General features: G+C 35.1%; 1 protein-coding gene across 2 annotated transcripts; it reads right to left on the minus strand.

The window, feature by feature from the left end:
- Positions 1–18: 18 nt before the first annotated feature.
- Positions 19–22,510, minus strand: LOC100370567 (uncharacterized). 2 transcript variants are annotated; one of them, XM_078011840.2, is made up of 7 exons: positions 22,206–22,510; positions 14,216–14,400; positions 11,213–11,501; positions 7,361–7,444; positions 6,013–6,854; positions 4,163–4,310; positions 19–2,496 (listed from the first exon to the last, which is right to left on the minus strand). In XM_078011840.2, exons 1-7 carry the CDS (start codon positions 22,267–22,269, stop codon positions 1,934–1,936), a joined length of 2,175 nt encoding a protein of 724 aa, XP_077867966.1. In that variant the 5' UTR covers positions 22,270–22,510; the 3' UTR covers positions 19–1,933. The 2 variants fall into 2 exon arrangements, with proteins under 2 accessions (XP_077867966.1, XP_085348101.1); XM_085491975.1 differs by lacking the exon at positions 7,361–7,444 and having other exon boundaries at positions 22,206–22,509.
- Between the last annotated feature and the right edge of the window lie 15 nt (positions 22,511–22,525).

The following is a 22,525-nucleotide window of genomic DNA, read 5'->3' on the forward strand; positions in this document are numbered from 1 at the left end:
GAGAAGAATGCACAGATATATGACTGTAGTTTCGTTATTTTATTCTCAGTATTTTCAGAACAATCTAAGGAAAGAAAAAGTAGTAACAAATACAGATACACTTAAAACAAAATTGTAATTGCTAAATAAGACAAGTCATTGATATAACACAGTCTTTGTTGAGCAATAGTAAACAGTTGCATGTGTGTGTCATGATGTAGTAAGGTATGCATTGAGAAGTTTGATCATGATCGGTATAAAGGCATGTCAGAAATGACTGTGGAACAGCATCTGCTTTAAACAAAATGGTCACCAGTTGGCCATTTTGAATTAAATCAACTGCTTAAAAACAAAAACAATATGCACCATGGTACTTCAATGTATGTCTATTTGCCACCATATCAGGTTCTGAAATGACAGAAATGATGATTAGTTTTTAGTGAACGAACACAGTTTGGCTATCTTGAATTGGATCATGGAACAAATTTATGAACATAGAGATTCGGTTTTTGATTTTAATGAATCCATAGGACTAAAATGGATGCCATTCCGCCATCTTGAATCAAATCACGAAATGAAAACAAGTGTGTATGTGTTAAATGTCCGAGCTGGGAATAATGTTCCATGCCTCATAAATTGTTTTCATTTGTAATAATGAAAAAACAATAGGAGTAATTTCCAAAACAAATTGCTTTACATCCCTTTATATCATGCAGCTTCTTTGCTCTTATGTAAAATCTCTCCTGGGTGGAATATATCACAAATATAAAATATCTTTCTGGAATGCACAACAGTCAAAGTGACAGTCAAACTAAAATGTAAAAGTATAAAATCATATCAAGATAGGGGTATAGCAGGCACTTGTACAATTGTTGCTAAATATTTGATGCTATTGTATATACCAACAAAATTCATATGTACAAAATTATAAGTAATGAAGGAAAAACAGATTGCAAGTTACTACTATAACCCCGCCCCCCAAAAAAGAATGTGATTGAGAACGAGAATTCACTATAAAAGATGACACAGTAGAGTTTGTTGGTAGATTTGTTTCTTTACATATGACGAGTAGTGTTCTGAAGGCTAATTTTTTTTCCAGTTTAAATACTAAATGTGTATACTAACTTGTATTTTGACATATCTTTTTATGTCATAGTGCATATATACGAGTAATGGGGATGTTAGTTATGACAAACTCCAAGAAACTAATAAAAGATATATTCATCGTAGTCAAATCTGATAAATACTCTGTGAAATTGTTCAATGCAGACAAACAAAAATATGCAATTTTTAAATTTCAACTGCCTACTCATTGTATACAGCTTTAACATGATTAGAGAAAGACAAAGTCATATTTGGAGAAGTTGAATGAAAAATATATAATAGCCATCACCTTCACGTATGTACACATAACATTATAGGAATTTTAGAGCAAATGTACAGCTGATTGTCAGAAAATATCAACATCTGATGCTAGTACTAATAAGTTATCAAGTTGCTATTAAAATGCATAAATAAAAGAGTCCTAGTTTTTTATATTAGGTAGCTGTATATGTCTTTAAAAAACGTAATCTGAAGTCACATTGACTATGGTATTTAGATAAATTCGAATCCTTAATAATTTAGATATGAAATATGCAAGATTCAATCATTGTTATTCAGATAAACAAACTGAATTTGTGATATGGAATGGATAAGAGGATTATACAAAAAAAAAAACATTTTGCGACAGACGTTAAGAAATAGTTGATTGGTACACTTGTTTTGTGCATTTCAATTTTTAAAATTATGACAATTAAGTTTAAGTACAGTTTATGTTTTACTAACATTGATGAATCTTTCCCTGACAAAACTTCTTTGATCTCCACTTTGCACAGTGCAAGACCAATAAAGACCCACAGGCAGCAATTATGGCAGTAAACTATTCCACTCTACACAATAGATATTCTTTTAATTAAGTGCACACACTCTCTGCTATCTCTTCATTGTGCTCTTCTATTTTCTGCAAATGACTTCCCATTGTTTCAATCACATGGCCTTCATCTCTTTCTCCTTGCTCATTATCCTCACCAACAACTTCAAGCTCCACAAACTCATCTCCCTGTTCTTTCTCTTCATCATCATTATCTTCTTCCTCCTCTTCTTCATCATAAACAACTACTTCACTTTTGATACTGGTAACAATAGGAAGAGCAGGAACTGTTACAGGCATTGCTACAGGTACACCTTCCATCGTTGTGATTCCTTTGGCTGTCAGTACTTTCCCATGCTTGGATCTCAGGTGACGTTTGTAAGTATTTCTGGTTTTGAATCTTCTTGGGCAATCACAACAAGCAAAAGGTGCCTCTCCAGTATGACGTCTCAAATGTTCTTTAAAATGACTGGGATGTCGGAACTTACGACTGCAGAATTCACATGTGAATCGACTTTGGCTGTTATGTATCATCATGTGATAGTTGAGACTGTGTAGGCGTGTAAACGAAGCCTTGCAAATTTGACACTGGAACGGCTTGATGCCTGCATTGAAAGATTGGAAAATTACAATTTAGAAACATAGTAAAAATTCACAAAACAATAACTTGTTTCTCAGGAACCTATCTACCTTTCATTGATATTTTGATTCTACTGATAAGGTTTCAGTTCAAAAAGTGATAGCCAAACTTGTTTCTGCAGGAAACATATGTATTTTGATGACTCACTAATTTTGAAGGACATATCTGATTCTGTGGAAGAACACCAAAGCACTGATGGGGTATCTAGGCAATGGCTTTCATGGCCTCTGATTTTGAAGTGTATGGAATTTAGTTTTTCTCCACTTCATTATGTTTCAAAATGGCAGTTGCATTAAAGTCTGATGAATGTTTTTTTTTATATCTGTAGAACAAAAAAATTACTAGTTTTTGTAAATTAGATAACTAATATACACTGCTTTCAATGAAGAACTAACCAGGTCAGTTCTATGTTCCTCATAGAATAATACAACTTGAATTGTATAAAAGTTCCTAAAAAATAATAGTTAGTCAATAGCAACGCATCAAAGAGTACATTTAAGCAAAATAAAATACTAGCCAGATTTGAAAAAGTTGGGAAACAAGTGCACTTGTTACTTTTTGGATTTATACATATCAGTGATTTACTACACTGATCTAATTGACAAATTGCTAACATCTAGTTCTCATTATCAGCAGTATAAATGTCTTCATTCAGCCCGCTTATTTCTAATTCTAAAAATGTTTTATTTCAGTCAAATTTTACCCCATATCTTGAAAATTTGAAATTGAAAAAGTCTTTAGTTGACATAGTGATTGATAAGATTACCAATTTTGAAAATGATCAGATAAAAATTGAGTTCTTGTAACCACAAGAAGTAGTGAAATTTAATAAATATTTTGAAAACTATACATGGAACATGTACGATAATCAAACATGGCTGAGATCCCAAACTGGTTAATATAATATCAAAATTTGAAATTTGGATAAAAACTGTTTCATACCACAAAAAAAAGTTTTATGACTGAGTCAACAATGACAACAACAACGCCAGACGTTTTCCCCTCACATACCTTGCCTTTTCATCTATGCTGGATAAGATAAAAACAATTTTTGCCTGGCATCTGGTCAGTATATGTGCAATTAAAAATACTGATACAGTGTATAAGGTATTTATTTTATCTATAAACAGTAGAGTCCCTTCTAACTGTGCCGGAATGGGCTGTCTGATCAACTTGGATTTCGTAATTCAATATCATTTCAAAAATCCAGTAAGTGTCAGTAGTATTGGGCAGCATTCAAACTGACTTGTGACTTGGCTAATAGCTTGAATTTTGACTACCTATTACAATTGGTTTTTCAGACTTGTTGGCACTGACTGGAGGTCATGCCCATTCCACATGAATTCATATTGCAGCAGGAACAAACTTTCACATTGCAGAATTTAAACTAATAATTTACTTAATTCCCAAGCTGTCAGCCAATTGCAAGCTAAATAACCAACTTCAGATATATTCTAGATAAGCATTTTAAACAATTCTTCAAAATGCACATTGTTAATAGTGGCACAGGAATTATTTCGCGAAATACTATTTTTTAAGTTTGCTGAAATTGTAAATACCGGTAGACATCATTTCTCTTGCTGCTGAAAATTTAGGGGTGATGGTGTGAAGACAAACTCATTCAAACTTACCTGCGTGACTTCTGTAATGTGCTGTGAGAGTGGCCCCAGCAGTATATAATTTACCACAAATTTCACACTCAAATTGACCTTTACCATTGCCATCATCTAGCCTAGCTCTTCTTTTTCTCATACTCTTCAATATTTCCAAAGCTTTCAACTGAATAAAAAAAATTCAATAATTTATCATCAGATATGCATGATCGTGAAGTTGTGATTGCCTATATGCCATCACACTGTGACATCATTTGTTTACATTTTTGCCAGCATGCAAATGTTTTGATAACAAACGTAGCTCACTGATCAACACTAGCTTGCAATCTTGTGTAACAACATTGCCTGTGAGTTGTTTTATTATACATGTATATTTAATAAAGACAGCAACAAACAAAGCCGCTATATAATCTTCAGGTGTGAACAAATGGTTCTTGCTAACAAGTCACTGCACACACTGAAGCGTGCAAAATGTAAAGTATGACAAGCTGTAAGAAGGACTTTGGTACCATCACCTGTATAATACACTGGCATAGACTCAAACAAAAACACTAATTATTCTTGGAGTAGTTTTAGTACAAAATGTTACTTTTTCTGTTGAATTTTAAAACTATTAATAAAATATTTTCATTAGCGACCATTTTGTTTGAATGAGCACTGTTTCAGAGCCATATCTCTGATCATGTTTATATATACTTTATATATACATCTTGTCATACATACATGTATGCACGTAAATTTGTTTGATTCATCAAAATCAAGCATTTTTGCCATTCCATATTTGATTCAAAATGGTTGATCACAAATATAGTTCCAGTGTCATATCTCTGACATGCTTTGACAAATCACATTCAAAATTCACACATGCATCATATCACACATAAGCACATGCATTTGTTTCATGATCCAATTCAAGCTAGCCGAATGATGGCTTTTTTTGTGCTTAGAATTCGCTCAAATCAAGCATTTAAGGCATATTGACACTGAATCTTGTTTGTGTATGGACATATTTCATTCAAACTTGTTCATTAACATAATGGGTCTTTGGTGCATGTCATTTGTTTTCCTCAGATTGGATTCAAAGTGACCAATTGGTCACCATTTTGTTTTAACAAATGCTGCTCCAGGATCATATCCCTGACATGCTTTGATTGATCACCTTCAAACTTCACACATACTTCATATCATACATAAGCACGTGCATTTGCTTCATGATTAAACTCAAGATGGTTGAATTGCAGCTAGTTTAGTTCTAAACATTCAGCAAAATCAAAAACATTTCTGCAGTTATGGAACTAAAACTTTTTCGTGCATTGACAATACTGGTATGTACATTGAACATACTGAGACATTGATACTTAACATTCTTTTTTTTCAGGTTAGCTTCCAAGTCTCTGACTGGTGGCCATTTTTGTTTCAATGAATGCTGTTCCAGGGTCATACCTCTGACATGCCTTGACAGACATTCATTCAATATAAATATGTCAGTCATAATAGACAGTAAAGACATAAATTGTTGTATCAGCGATCATACAACCGTAAGAACATAACACTACTAAATAAATCATACTAACCATGCCAACCAAAGCCATTGTTTTCTTTTGTAATTGCATGAAATTATTTTTCTTTAAACAACCCTTTTTTTTAAGATGTCCACTGTTTAGCTCATAAGAGATCACTTTGAAAAATTATCGATGGGGACTGTGTCATTTTGTGAATCTCGAAATGAAACTTAACCACCTGTTGTCAAGTTGTGTGATCAATTAACCTTTTTTTCATCCAACATTCTCAATATATACAAGCACAACATACTTGGCAATACAGTTGGAAAATTTCCAATGAAATATATTTACTATAAGCAGACTTACCCTAACTTGTTTACTTTGTGCATCTTCATCTGATTTTTCAACCTCTGTTTTAGCATTTCTCATCACTTCAGACATTTTAATTCTGGTGGGTTTAGCCCTTGACAAGCTATTCATCTGCATCTGTTGTTGTTGCTGCTGTTGTTCTGGATTCAGTTTAGCGTTACCATCAGCTGCAAGACCACCTTCATAGTAATTTGGAGGGCTATCCATTTCAATGTACTGACTTGATGTTTCAGGTCTGACTGGTTTTCCTTCAGCATCAGTGTTCATAAGTTCCGGTACTTGTGGTTTCTTTTGTACTATTGTATAATTGTGATCATCATGGTATGCAGCTGAGGCAATTTCATCGCTGTAACCTGCTTCCTCGGTTACTATCTGGGCAAATTCAGACAAGGTCAATCTACTTTCAATGCCAGATGTTGACTTTTTAGAAGGACTACTCTGACTTGACCTCCTGCTTCTTCTGAGAATGTTTGGAACATATCTCTGTCTTTGTAGTGAACCTGCAACTGTGTCCTTCTTGATATTAGGCACTTTATCTGCTAAAAGAATACCTTTAGCAAGGGGATTGCTATTGTCAGAACTATCTGCCATGGTAGTCAGGTTAATGAACTGTCCCTTTGGCAATAAAACAACTTCATTTAATCCTTCTGACGATTTTATCACAGTAAAACTAGATCTTTGCATATCAGCTGACTTTGGTAGTTCTATAGTTACTGGTTTTTGTAACACAGGTACCAAATATGTAGAAGCATCTGGATTTGGCTCAAAAGTTCTGTCTTCATAATCTTCACTGCTTGAAGTATTTGAGTCTGGTTGGATGGGTGGGTCAGGGTTTTGTCCTAGATTAGTAACAACAAATAAGTGTATGTAATAATATAATCTAGATATTTCTGTTTATCAGTGCATAGCTATAACATGCAAATGACATTAACATTTTGACACTGTACTCTGCTGAGATTAGAATCAATTTATTGCTATTAGTAGATTTAGTAGTAGAATTATATTTGACAATCCAAATATCACATCCCTAGTAGAAGAATACATAAAAAAAATTGCATTTACTGTATGTATCACTAAATTATGACCATGGTTTTGTCCATAGACACTCCTCTGTCACATAAGCATATGCAACACTATGGTATGTGCAAACTGTGGGATCTATCAGCAAAAGTTGCGTGTTTGGTTTGAAATACATTTAGACAGATGAATATATTCTTATCTATTCTGAGTGCAAATGGTATGGGATTTTTTCAATGAACAAAGTTACCTTTTTTTTATTTGAGGTGGCACATATGTAAAATTAAGTGTGTGGAAATCAGACTGTTTCTAACAAACAGTACCATACCTTTCAGTGTACTCTCTCCTTCTCTAACCATGCCTGAGCCATCCTCAATACTTGTAAATTCCAATTTATTTGCGTTGGCAGGTTCTAGAAAAGCCAAGCATATTATTAATTTGAACAAGTTAAGAGAAAACAGAAAAAATGTTTATTCCATTTCCATTTGTCGAAATACTATAATTACCGGTATAACAACATGTGCAATAATTAGAACCTAAGTGATTGAAGGAATCTTAAAATTAATAAGAGTTATTTCTAAAAATAAATTAACAAGCTTATGTAACTTAAAAAAATGACAACAAATCACCACTTTTGGACTTTAGATGCAAATTAAGGTAGAGATGCAGTTTATTTGTGAATTTCAATCAAAAAAAGTTTTTTTCGTTTTTTATATAGATTTTTATCTAAAGAACATTCTGTGAAAATTTTACCAATGAATTCTTATTGGAACACCGTTAAAATTGCTGTTTATTTTCTGGTTAAAAATAAAAAACACTCACACGTGGCAATGTTTATGTCCAATTGCCTAATTTGCATGAGTAACCAAATAACAGGACCTTTGATTGACAATATGCAAATCGAGATTGTACGGGTCATAGTTCATTCAATTACGTGCATGTGCAACTAATCTCAAATCAGTTCTCGCTCGCTAGCAAACCAAACATTATATTTCCTCAGCGTTTTTTCCTAATTTTTATCATTACATTATGCGTGGTGTAAAAAGAAAGAGAGGTAGAAAGAAGATTCAGATGATTTCTATGTCGGAAGAGGCAAAAGCTACACTGAAGGCATCAGCCCATCGAATGAAAAACAAAATCGATGTGAGCGTCCAAACATGACTTTCCTTGAAGGCATGAATCCGAGTTTCTGATTGACTGAGAGATTTTATTTTTAAATAATTGTTCTCAAAAAATAAACTGAGCATGTGAAGAATAATTTAACATTGTTTACAGTGATAGCTGCTCATTGTCGAAACGAAGCTTACCCATTCACGCTAGTCACAATAAACATCATACTCTTGAATAGGCGTCAATGACTACGGTAAAACTTAGAAAATGACGTCAAAATACACCTTAAAAGTCCCATTATACTTTATTTTTAAATCCCGTCCCGAATTTACGGCAGAATCTGGTCCCTCAAATAAGGGGCACGTGAGCTTTGATTCTAACCGGATATATTGCACTGGGTCGGGGAGATACAAACTTTTGTGTATCTTTTGTCCAATAGGTACCTGTACTTCGATCATTCGCAAGTTTTGCTAGGTGGTGCGAGACAGCTTTGTTTGCAACCGGACGAACTCCGTTTAATTCAATGAAGCAAACAACTGACAATGCTAAAATAAATTGCAGAGGTACGCTAAAATTAATTGAAAACAACCAAATAATTTCAATGAAAAATAAATCACAGAGAGAGGTAACTTGATACATTTCGGTAACAACTCTTTTGACGCGCTGACCGCTTCTCCTCGTCTGATGTTTTGTTTTCCTTGTCATAATACTTACTGATTGATGATTTTGTTTTGATTTTTGAGTTTTTTAGCCTGCAACTCTGCTACGACCTTTGCTTTTTCCGTAAAAAATGGGGAAGTTTACGTCAATTTGACGGACATTCCATTTTCATTTGCCGATTTCTATTCAGAAAAATTTGATCGCTCGAAAATGCACCTTAATTTTGCAATCTTAAAACATGTCAGATTTCCAACACTAATTATTTAAAACCGGTCGAAATTTTAAAACTTGTTTTGTACGTACATCCGTGCGCTGATTGTCCCTGAAAAGGGCGTTGCCAAAATCGGAAAAAAATATATAAATGCCTTCTTAAAAAACGAACAGAATTCAAATATTTCTTTTAACAAATATGTTGCAGTGGGAAAAATGGGATTGGAAACGATGAACAAAACTTCTGTGTCTCGAGTTTCGATTCTAGGATTACGCGATTATTCATTATTGTGCGTTCGCTTCCTGGAGTTGGTTCTCAATACTACATAAAAATCATCAAGGATAAATAATTTAATATCCCACTTTGTACTCTTCACGGTAAACCATAGGCTCTGAAATACTCGTAGACTTTTTATTGAAAATACATCGAAGAGAAGCCATGATGTTTTGATCGTGATAAAAGGTCACCTTCCTAGGACTGCCCCCTGTTTAATAATTCATAAGATGACGTCATATTTACTGGCCATTGCCACGTGTTTTTACCGACCCCATCAAAACACTGGTATGGATGACGTATTTCTGGTTTATATATTCAAGAGCAGTTGTTCTGGTCCAACGATTTTACATAAAATGTCTATGTCTATACGTTAACTTTCATTTTCAATAGTCTAGAAAGTATGACAAAGTATGACAAAGCAGTAATTCCCGGTTTAACACGCAAATATGCAAATTAGCCTTTTTCTCGTCTTCTATTTTTGGTGAATTCTTGAGTTTTAAATTAAAATAGCTAATAGACGCTTTGGCCATTTGGCTCGAAATTTTCACACATTATTGACAAGGTGTTCCCCCTTCAAAATGCGGCCGGACAGTTTATTACGGCGAGTGGAACAAAAATAACAAGTCCGCAATTAACATGGATATATAAATTATGCAAAAACAGAAAAGAGTGAACTTTGAGGTCATGCTGTGCGACTTTGAAAGCCGTTAGAGAGATGAGTGGACGCATTGGAATTAGTAGTATACCAAGGTATCCAGTGATGTAATTTTACCCACAAACGGACTTGAAGTTTTTAAGCTAATTTTTTTAAAACCACTTTTGTCCAAAAAAGCATATTTTTGACCCAAAATCAAAAACGCATTCTGGATATTTAAAATAAAGACAAATTTTACAAAGTTTGTATAATAAGCTTTCAGAAAATATATAACATGTTGGATATATAATACGATCTTCATTGTCTAATTACTCAATTAAAAAGCAAGCCAAATAAACTGCATCTCTACCTTAAATAAGTTGCACTATTTATAAAGTAAGAATGCCAACTGTAATGCATTCCATAATTAAGCCTGTAACATTTTCAAATGATACAGAATTTAGGTGAACAAAACAAAGTTTTCTTTGAGGGCGATAGATGACTTACCATACTCATCCGACACAGCATGTATGTAAATAGGGATCTATGTGGTAGTTGAGCGCGGTAATTGAGCGTCTCAGTTTTCAAAAGTAAGCGTGAAGCCAAACAATGGAAAGCTTGAGTGCGCTCACCTTTAAAAGTAAGCGTGGGAACAAACCATGGAATGCCGGTGATGTAATGAAAGCTACGCTCAGTTTAACATGAAGTTGATACAAGTTTGTTTCAGAGGTCTAACTTAATGTTAAAGAAACCAATGTGAATTCACATGAGCAGGACGTTTGTTAAAAATAACGCAACCATATTTAATTAAATATTCACACAGTTTGAACCCTATGACCTTGTGAGATGGGCGCATCTGATAATAAGGGACTACGCTCACTTTTACGTGGAATAGTAGAGATAGGTCAAGCTAGTTAATAACAAGATAGAATGATTAGTGGTATTGCAGAAAGTATTGATATTAGCGAGTGTAACACAGAAGTGTTTTAGATCAATGTTTAAGTATGTCCTTCTAGCATGGATATTAGTGGAAAAACAGGATAATTTTTACTTTAAACAGGAATTAGTAATTCTTGGAAGATAAGTGAAACATTAATGAACAGAAGTATTTAACACTTTTCATGGTGATAGAAGTCCATTGTTGAAACCATTCACAGTACCAAACACGGTATTCTTGAATAGGCATCAGAGAATAAGAAAACATAAATTTGACTGTAATGTTTGAAAAATAAGTAGTATTTATGGTATGTTTTGATTACAGTGATATAATTAAATTTATTTGTACTCACCTGTAGCACTCAGTGTAAGTAACTCTCCAATATGGGCTAGTAAATGTCTTTTCATATCATGTTTGGCAATTCTATCAACTCCTTTCACAACTTTACAGCAATTATCAGGCAACAACTTGCAGATATACATGTGCTCAGCTGGTATTTTATCAGACTTTTTGTTTACTTTATCAATTCTATGTTCTGCAAACTTTTTCAGAAGAGTAGTATCAGACAGCTTTCTTATTTGGTCTAAGTTCAGTATTCTACCTTTTGGTTTATCTGATGGCCTGCCCTGTTCTTCTTTTATCTAAAAGGTAATGAAATGAATGTTACAGAACTTACTGCTGTTTCAGTCAAGAATGATTGAAACGATTGTAAGAAATAATACAAACACTGACAATGTCATAGTGGAAACTCGTCCTACCAAGTTTGCTTGAAATCAGTTTAGCAAGCTCCAAGAATTGGTGTCAGACAAGTAATCATTAAAAAAAAAAATCAACATTCAACAAATTCATCAGATCAGAAAACAAAGTAAAGTGCATATGAATTTAATGATATATAATGTTTGTTGACCAGGTTTAAATATAGGTAATTGAACAAAAAACAATCTTTAATTGGATTTCAGGGGGGAAATAATGTGCATGTGCAGCCCTTTTAATTTTATTGTAATCAAGTATTAAACTTATTTGTGCATTTTATTCAGTTATAAAAAGAATTTAGCAGAAACAAGCAATTGCATTACATAGTCTATGTGTTATCAAGTTTAAGGAATATATAAAATTTGAACATGAATGGTCAGAGCACTTCTGAGATATGGATCTAAAACTGCATTCATAAACAAAATGGCCACCAGTTGGCCACCAGTCATTATTTTGACCCAAAAAAAGACACTCCTAATAAACTTTCAATGTGTAATTGTGTCTATCCATATATGTAATGTACTGAGTATTATATACCGTATTTATTCGAGTAAGAGCCCATGCCTGGACAAACGCCCACCCCCCACTTTTGACACAATAAAGAAGTTGAGGTCATATCCGGGCACACGCCCAGGGGGTCTTTTTCTACACAAAAAAATAACAAAAAACTATTTTCTATTCGTTGACTGTGGTTGTATTAACAGTTGACTTTCTTGAAGTCTGTCGTGATGCTTATAAAAATTCTTTAAATATAATTGTTAATTGCGTAAAACAAGGGGTGAACGCAAAATAGCTGGGACAGCTTTTTGCCTTCAGGGCAGCGCGTTCACCGCTGATTTTTTTCAGAATCATAACAGTCAGCAAGTCTATAAAAATATATATTAAAGCAGAAATGGTAGTTCTCTTTTTGAAATATGTCGTGGGCCTAAAAAGGGTCGGCCGTTTGGTTTGTGCTTCCTTAGAAACGATTCAAGCAAATCGTATAAGGAGAGCCGCTAAGCAAGTGTCGCACTCGTTCGGCTTTAGCGTCATCGACAATGAAACCAATGTTGCAATATTGTAGCAACCCGTACCTGGGAGAGTGGTTGAAATCACGTTATTTTGGCTTTATAAAATATTTGCTAGCAGCTTGCAAATCCATAACTGGGGCCAGCAATTTTGCAATTTCACGCCGAAGACTGCCAACTTGTTTACCATCTTTCATCACCGCTATTGCATTTCTGTCATGAAAACTATTCTTCTGTCGTTGGATAAAAAAAAACTTCCTATTTCAAGCCCTCCGCGATATCCATATAGTGAGACATTCCAACCGCCGGAACTTGCTGAATGATAACTTTCACCGTGATTGATAATTGTCGAGTCTGATAAGAAAGCAATGTCACGATATGACCTTTATGATGAAATACTAGTAGTGATGTCATTTTAAGCCAATCAGTAAAGCAGATGCATAAAGGTCAAAGATGATTGCCAGACTGTAAACAAAAGCATCGTGTGCCATCGCAGCAGATCGACCCAATTTTTCTTGACTCTTTATTGTGATTAGACACGAATGAAAAGTGCCAAGCTGACAGACTGCAAAATCCGTGGATTAAAAGTACAAATTGTGTGGGACGATATCAACGAACTTTAGGAATAAGTTGTAGGGATTTTATTCGACGGCTACAGTGACACCGACTTGGACTTTGAGGGTTTTGAGTTTGACAAAGATGGCAATGAACGTACAAATAAAGATCTGAGAAGTTTTTTCAAACAGCTATGAATTTTTATAATTTTTACTGTGTAAATTTGTAAATTATTATTGATCTTGTATGACAGTTGATTCGTAATTTGTCGAGACCGGAAATCATTTTACGCAGTTTAACCCATGACATTTTAATTCATTTTGAGTTCACGCGTATTGGGTGTGTTTGTCGGCGGGAAAATTCTAATTCAAATGATTCCTCACTGTCGATTTTTATTATTTCTGGTTTCTTTGTCACATTATAAGCAATACATTAATTTTGTTTTAGTTCTGATGTTGCATATTGTTCATATTGTTTTCATTTGCTGTTCTATTCCCTGCCGCAGTTCGATCTGCGTGTTGTCAATTTTCGGGGTTTTTTGCCGGGGATCTCCTGGCAAACGCACACCCCTATTTTTTGGCTATTTTCCATGTTCAGGACCCTGGGCTTACACCTGGATAAATACGCTATGTGTGAATTGCAGAGAAAATGCAAAAACATCATTTTCACCCTATTTTTGATCAAAAACGACAAATTTTTACCCAAAGAGACCCCTTTGATAAACTTTAATTGTGTAATTGTGTCTATCAACATATGTAATGTAATGTACATTACCTATACATGAGGTTTGAATGAAAATGATCAATGCATTACTGACAACTAGCAAAAACATCATTTTCAGCCTAATTTTTTACAAAAATTACATATTTTGATTCAAAATCCATAGATCAGTGATATACCTCTGTGAAGAACTTGTGTGTTATGACGTGCTATACATTTTTAGCATTTTCCTGTACCTGTTTCTTGGGCACAGTCCTTGCAGAACAAATGGCTCTCAAATTACAATAATACTATTAAATACCAGTCTGTTTCTAGCATACCTTTGCTTTTGCTGCCTTTTCTTTAGCAGCTTTCTTTGATTTCAATTTTGTTTTCAGTTTCATTTTCAGACTCCTTTTAGTCTTCAATGTAGATCGTGTTGGCTTTGTCTTAGTCTGTGATCTTGTGGTAACACTACTCAAGAAACGTGTACGTTTTCGAGGCGTCTCTCCTCCATCTGTTTCATCTGGGGGGAAAAGCAGAACATTTATGTTACTTAAAGCTACATGTACTATATATTTTACATGGCCCAAATCAGTGGTCACAATAGTTATGCCTCTCACGATAAATACTGGTAAGTATGAAAGACTATACAATTTTTAGCTTTTTAATTACTGAGTACAACTTAAGCCGGCATAACTTTTTCTAGTGAGAACACGGTTACGCTTAAAAGACAATTATTGTTAAAAAGACACAATTCCTACAACAATAAGACAATTACTATCATGGCTATCTTGTTACAACTTGCTGATTAGGAACTTCTTCTTGTTGTTAAAATAAATTAAAGGTTTTTCATGTAGCCCCAGATGTTCCCCTGCCCCCTTTACTTGAGTTAAAAGTAGGATAACTTTGAAATTTGTGCATGTCTTGGGTATAATAATGTCAGAGTACATGTTTCATATTACATTGAGGTAGGTAGAGCAGAATTCAAATTTTGCACTACTGAGCAATATACGACTGTGCATATTTGCAATGCATTATGGGAAGGGATTTCCATTGTACATACTGTACTTCCCCGGTCATAAGCTCTTCTCTGAGTATAAGCTCACGCCCTTATGTTTAGATATTTAGTTGGGGGTTTCCCCTTGCATACAGGTGTTTTACACCCTGTATAGATGTATGTCGACAATATGCTTAATCTAAAAAAAGATTTTATTTATGTTAAGTATGCTAGTCCTTGGAGTGCTTTTACAAGAAAAACTCACATAAATTTCATAGCACCAGGCAAACACAGTGGTATGTGTGAGGCTCAAAATCGGTAGTCTGCACCACCGGAATGGTCCATTGCATTTCCCAAAATAAACATTGTGTGCCCCCTAGTCGCACCATCATTCTGTGTTGTATTCTTCAAAATCGGTACTCTGAATCATCAGAATGCACCTGCACATTTTCCAAAATAAGCATTGTGCTCCACCTAGTTGCGCCATCATGCCGTGCCATCTTCCTTGCCCATCATTCTGCGCAATTGAAAAAATTCATACCATTCTGGGTTCAAGTTTTTTTTAAATGTTAAAACATAAACTCCTAGAAAAAGTTGATGAATTAAGTTACAGCAATGATTTTCAAGCCTGTTTATCAACGCAATCAGGATGGTTTCTTCGAAGGTTGAAATTACCATATTTTTACCGTACTTGACCGCGACTGCGCCCAGGGTATTCATAAAATCTGGATTTTTTAGAGGTGGGCGCTTAACCGAGCACCTCCTCGGAAAAAAGTGAAACTGACAATTTTAATTCACCGTGTGATAGATTGAGAGGGAATAAAATTATGAAATTAGGTGCATCGTCATCGACTCTCACACTGAAGAATCAGAAATATGCCATTTTATTACAATATTAAATTAATTACGTACCACCCGAATTTAAGAGATTAAAAATATTTGAGTCTGTTGGAACACAGTCAAAATCTTCATCATTATCGTCACTGACAAATGTGTCGGATCGTACGTAAACTCTCGATAAAAAAGCACTTTCTGCCATGATGTATTTGCATTTGACCTGCATCAACGTCCTTTGACCTAATGGGTCAAGTCTGTTATTATCCAATCAAAATGCTGTGTGGTACTGATGCAATTCTTCGGACATTCTCGAAGACTCTCGGGTAACGCAATGCGGAAGTGATTGATTTCAGCGAATAAAACGACATGGTTTTTTAAAAAAAATGGTAACAAGCAATTTTTATCGGTAAACTGAATACGGCATGAAATATTTACTGCATTTTACTTTTATTAACAGGTCATTGTCGAAGCGTAATTTACGCACGGTTACCGTAGTACTGTATCATGATATAAAAACGATGACCAGTATTCATTAAGCAATGATCAAAGACCAAGTTTTAAATTAGTGGCATTTTGAAAGGGTGGGCGTTTTGCCGAATGTGACCCCGAATATAAAAATTGCGCAAAAGTGGGGGGTGGGCGCTTGACCGGGCATGTGGTCGAGTACGGTATGCTATTTTCAAGAAAGTTAGCATGATTTAGTTTGGCAAATCAATTTATGAAAGTTTTTTTTTTTAAATATCTGAAAATTATTCTATAAGTGCGTCTTTGGGGTCAAACTGGGGTCATATGTTAAGGTAGCGAGAAGGGTTTTTCGAATAAAACATTCTCTGTCTGTTGTCTCGTTCAGAACAGTAATTTAGCTTATATATTTCAAAAGACTAAGTATAGAGGTACAAGTTCGCACAAACTGGACAGTCATTGTTTAAATAATTATCACGTGACATAAAAAATGGTGAACCTTGTAAAAATGACAAAGTCCGCGATTGCGAGAGCACACTGTGAAATTTTCTGGTGAAATTTACGTCATGCATTGTCCGTAATCAAGTCCATTGAAATGTGTCCACGGTAATCAAAAAACCTATTATTCCGATTTCTATGCAGGTTTGTTTTTTTGTCCCCAAATTATTTCATACTTGGCACCTTTAACAGACTATTATTCTGTGACATTTTCTTTAAAAACCCAGACATATTTCACACCATCATTATCTTTTGAACGATAACTGCGAGTATGAATGTCCTAGTCCGAACGAACGCCGGTCCCAATGAGTCGTACTCAATCAAAACTTCAACTCGAGAAAAACGCAAAAAACAGTTGTTATTAACAGTGTTAATAAAACACTGTAGATTTGCTGCAATATTATAAATATATACTAAAAATGGCCAAACATATTAACCACTGATATCATAGAACTCATAAAGAGTGTCAGATAATGAATAATTTCAAGCTCGAGCGTGAAAAATGAAGAAAACTGCTGGCATTTGAGTCCATACTCCAGGAACGTTCGGGTTTCCATTGTTATGCAAACAAACAAGGGATATTCCTCTGACAAACATTACTGTCCCACTGTACACGCTGACAGTTTACTAACAAGCTAATCCTTCAAGTGTCTCTGATAAGAGATCTAATAAAACTGAGCTAGAGTTCTTCGCGGTTCTTGGCGGTGAAACAGCCGCATTGAAGACGATGCAACTTCAACTAGCCATTTCTTACCTTGAAATAAAAAAAAAAAAAATTTGAAGAGCATCCGGGAAAATATTAATAATCATTCTTATCAATCGTTTGCGTTATTTTATTCGAATCCATGAAATTCACATTTGTTGGCAACTTCCGCGCTAAAAAAAGATTGAAAATGTGGGTGTGGTTCTTTTGCGAGGTCCTGTTGATAATACAGACAAATATGGTTCTGTGACCCAGGTCGTGCTTCGATCATGTGACTTTCAGGTAATCAATGATGTTGTAATAAAGCATATTTGACGCTAAGTGAAGGGTCCTCGTACCATCCAACTCCCGGCGTCGATTCACATAGTGTTTTTGTGCTGTGACTGGCTTCAAAATTATTAGCTGAAAAACATCGGTATATTTTGACAAACGAATGGAATTTGACCTCAGTTCAAAAAGAAAATACAAGACTGAGATACATTAGAGTCCACGGCGAATCAGTTTTCTCTGCAAGTTGGGAAATAAGTAAACCAGAGTAGGGTCGATGATTTTCAGCCCTAGGTGACTTCCGTGTGAATCCTGAGTTTCGAATTGTTCATCGACTGGCCACCAAATATTTATGGCTATAACTAAATTTGACACGTTTTTTAAGCTTAATAAATTATTCATACATGTCAAGCTCTGTTTGATTTTTTCAGGGCATGTGGCCATTTTTAGTCGAAAATATTTTTTGTGGGAACACTTTTACGATACATATACGGTATAGACTAAATTCATTCAATGATCGTGACTTATTTTTGAAAATTGAATGTCAAATTTTACCAGACCGACCGATGTGGATTCAGTGGTATCGTTATTTTTGGAATTAATCATTAATATTTTATCGTTTCTCTGATCTGTCAAAATGAGTTACCTATGCTTTTTTCACGTAACTGTCTCATTAAAATAATTTAAAATATTACATCTGGAACAAGCACCCAAAACAGTTGCTTAAATTCACGATACAAGTGTCATACAACTATTAGATTTGAAGTGTCGTTCAGAATTTAATAATAGTTAATACTAGTTGTATATTCACACTTTACTATCAAAACCACCATTTCGACCACTCATGTGCCAGTGATCAGTGTTTGGGCGAGCGGTTGGTGTTTCAATGAGCGAGCCAGCGAAAAAAAAAACGCGATTAAAATGCGGACGGTTTCTGGTCGGACAAGATCGCATGGTCGAAAATTAAGCGATAAGCGATCGATGTAAAAGCGGAAGGTTGGGCGAAATGTGTATTGTATGCCCGAACTGTATGACCATGTTTCTCCGATGAAGTCTCGACTGACAATAATGCTGACAATGGACGTTAGATAAACATGCATTGTTTGCGACGGGAAGCTTATCACCCGTTATATCAGAATCGTCAACAGCAGAGTATACAGATAAGATGTTATCATTTAAACCATTCCAAAGATAAACATTATGCAAATATCCACGAAACGGCAGTTGTAGTCTTTTCTGCTAGCGTTTTAAAACACTAATTTAAGCAACGTTATTTCGCAATTTCGAAATTTGTAAACCTGGGATGATGTATCAAGGTCTAAAGTAACTGTTTTATAAATTTTTGAAAAATCAAGAAAAAAGTGAAAATAATCACCTCATCGCTGCGTATATTATGATTTTTGATTGGCCGAATGCCTTTAGGCAAGAAAAAAAACGTTCTGCAATCATACACATTTAGCACCACAAATCTGACATTCAAACTATTGCGAAATAAAAACGGAATTGTATCAGGGCACCAAATCCTAAATAAGATAAACTGTACCATGAGAGAATGATTGGGTGGGTGTGTATTATTATCCAGACATACAGCGAGAATGAACCGAGATATTGTTTACAAAACATGACAATAAACTCTCTTACTGTGTGATACATGTAATGGCCACTGGCACCTTTTTTTCTCAAAATCGTTTCTTGTTCTTGATTCAACCACTCAAATCATATTCCTGATAATGACCTTTCAAAATATAATTTCCCCCAATTTTGATACAATAAAGAAGTTAAGGTCATATTCGGACATACGCCCAGGGGGTCTTTTCTGGTAGTTTCGTGTTATACCTCGAATGCTTAAAGGTTAAAGATGATTGCTGCACGGTAAACAAAAGCATCGTGCGAGTCATTTGCCGCGATCTCATTTTTCTTGTATCTTTATTCTGATTAGACATGAATTAAAAGTGCTGAGCTGACAGACAGCGAAATCCGTGGATTAAATGTGCTACGTTCAAATTGTGTGGAACGACATCGAGGATCTTCAAGACGAAGCTGTAGGGATTTTGTTTGATCGCGACAGTGACTTGGAAGTTGAGGGTTTTGACTTTTATGAAGATAACAATGAACGTACAAATAGAGATCTGAGATGTGTGTTTTTTTTCAAACAACTATGAACTTTCGTTATTTTACTGTGTAAATTATTATTGATCTTGTATGGCTGTTGATCCGGTATTTGTCAAAACCGGAAATAAATTTACGCAGTTTAACTCATGACATTTTAATTTATTTTGAGTTCAAGCGTATTGGGCATGTTTGTCGGCGGGGAAATTCAATTCAAATGATTCTTCACTGTCGATTTTTATTATTTCTGGTTTATTTGTCACATTCTAAGCAATAAATTATTTCTTGTTTTAATGCTGCATATTGTTCATTTATTTTCGTTGCATGTCTTCATTTGACATTTTTTTTTTTTTTTTTTTTTTTTGCAGGGGCATGTCCGGGCAATCGCCCATCCCTATTTTTTGGCAATTTTTCATGTTCAGGACCCTTGACAGTTAAAGTCAAGAAAACAGCACAAACTCGGCTTTGAGGTAATCCTGAGCAACCAAATTTATACATGTTGCACTGTTCAGGGGAGTCACACCCACTATCCCAAAATACAGTTTTCTGAGAGTTTTCGGCCTTAGTTTTCACCATGATGGTTGTCAGGTGGTGAAAATACCTGGATGTCCACACCCCGGGATAGTGACATTTTTCCTGATCGCGAAGAATTGCTGATGCAATTTTTGGTAGCCTTTCCTCAGTTCCTACTTGCTAAGATTGTCTTTGGTATGTGGCCTAGTACTGAACAAAAACTACAGTTGGTCTAACTATTTTGTAGAGTATCACTTTGGTTACAATGCATATTTGATGCAGGCACCGCTGGTGATTCAATGCGTCCATTCTTCAACGCACAGCACGGAGACCGGCATGGAGCCTACGTCTCAGGCATGAGTTGGTCTGTGCAAAATATTGAAATCATTCCCAGTTTTCGATAGACAAAATGGCTGCTAGTTGACCATCCTAGATAGTGACTATCGTGACACAGATTAACTTTGATGTGCTAGAACACAACTGGCTGTGAACCAAGTTTGAACCTAATTGGCGATTCAAGGGAATTCGCGTCCAATTTTGATAATAAAGTGCAGCAGGTCAAATTGTGCAAGAAAACAACATAGTGGAAAATGCTTTGCATCAAGAGTTTGTGTATGATGGAACACACTTGACAATGACGATAATGATGAAGATTTTGACCTTTACCGTGTTCCAACAGACTGTTTCTTGATTGTAAAAGTATTGTTGAAATCAATGACGACGCAACAAATTTCGTAATTTTATTTTCCCCAAAAAACGAAATATTCTTCTCAATCTGTCACATGGTAAACCAAAATTGACATTTGCACTCTTTTTCGAGGGGGTGCTCGGGTAAACATCCACCCCCCTAAAACACATGAGTTGAAAACGCTGGGCACTAAATAAAAACAAGTATAAATAGAATTACAATTGTGAATTTAATTTAGACCATGCACAGTTAAAAATTACTGTGGCAAGGAGTGTATGAATTATAAGCCCACTATTTTTAAGAACTTTAGTGAAAGTACAATCTGTGATTTTAAATTTTTGACCAAAGTTATTTTGATCAGTGTAGAAGAAAGTGAAGACCTCTATACAAACACAGTAACATTATTGCTATTATGCATTTCATGAAGGCCTGAACTTGTTTTTATGTGTATATCAATGACTGTTGAACAACACAAGACTAATCACCATGTATTTAGGAGGTTACCAGGCTAGCGTTTAGCCCGCATCCAAGTAAATCTGCCAGTAACTGATGGAAACCAACAAAAACTGACCCTAAAAAAAATGGGTAATCAGCCTTACCAAATGGCTTCTATAGTCAATGGAAGATTCTTTTTTGGATTAAATGAAGTGCAAGGATCTTCCAGGGTAATTGTTTCATGAATATTTGATAAATGTCATAAAACAAATTCATGCCTTCATGAAATGCACAGTATGAACTGTTGAGTATATTTCATTAAATTTAAAGCTGTTTATTACAAAAAAAATTACTAAAAGAATGAGACAGACATATGTCACTTAAAATGTGTGTTGTATGGACCTGTATAATTCTCTCACAACTTGACACGAGCCCTCCGCCGCCCATTCAATTTTAACTGTGCAACTTGTTTGATAATAATGGGACCACAATAAACAAATGGCAGACATCGACGTCCCACTTTACATACATATTCGCTACATTGTTTCCAAGCGCTGTTACACTCGAAATAACATAAAATCACGACAGGGAGAACACTGTCAACATTAACGAGTCATTGAGTTGCCTATGTTGCCACTGAAACCACTTTATACTGCTGTCATACGGATATTAACTAGCATTTTCGCCATTTTGGGCGCTGTCAATGACCAAGCAGTCGAAATTTCCCCATATTGATGAATTCAAAACACGACAAATGCGCCGTTTTTTACAATCAAAACTGACCCAAATAGAAGTAATGATAAAACTTAAGAGTACTACCTTGATCACCAATGGTACTAGCAGACCTGCGAGGGGCATTTTGTTTTCTACGTCGCGAGGTCATCTTCAAAAATTCGCCGTTGCGTTGTTTCTTGTTCGTCTGCTGTTACAGACAACAACCTTACCCCATTTCCGACTTCAGTCAATTAAGCAACTTTTTCGAGCAATATAGTAGATTTCCAAAATCGCAAATACGAGTACGATGTAGTGACCTCGACATTGAATGTATTTGTTGTGTATTGGTCACCGACAGCCTTCAAGTACAAACAATTTGGGGTCATTTAATGCCAGTTTTATGTTTACGATCGTACCGTGATTCC

This window comes from Saccoglossus kowalevskii, chromosome 2 (genome assembly GCF_978046115.1).
Source record: "Saccoglossus kowalevskii chromosome 2, keSacKowa6.1, whole genome shotgun sequence".
NCBI lineage: Eukaryota > Metazoa > Hemichordata > Enteropneusta > Harrimaniidae > Saccoglossus > Saccoglossus kowalevskii.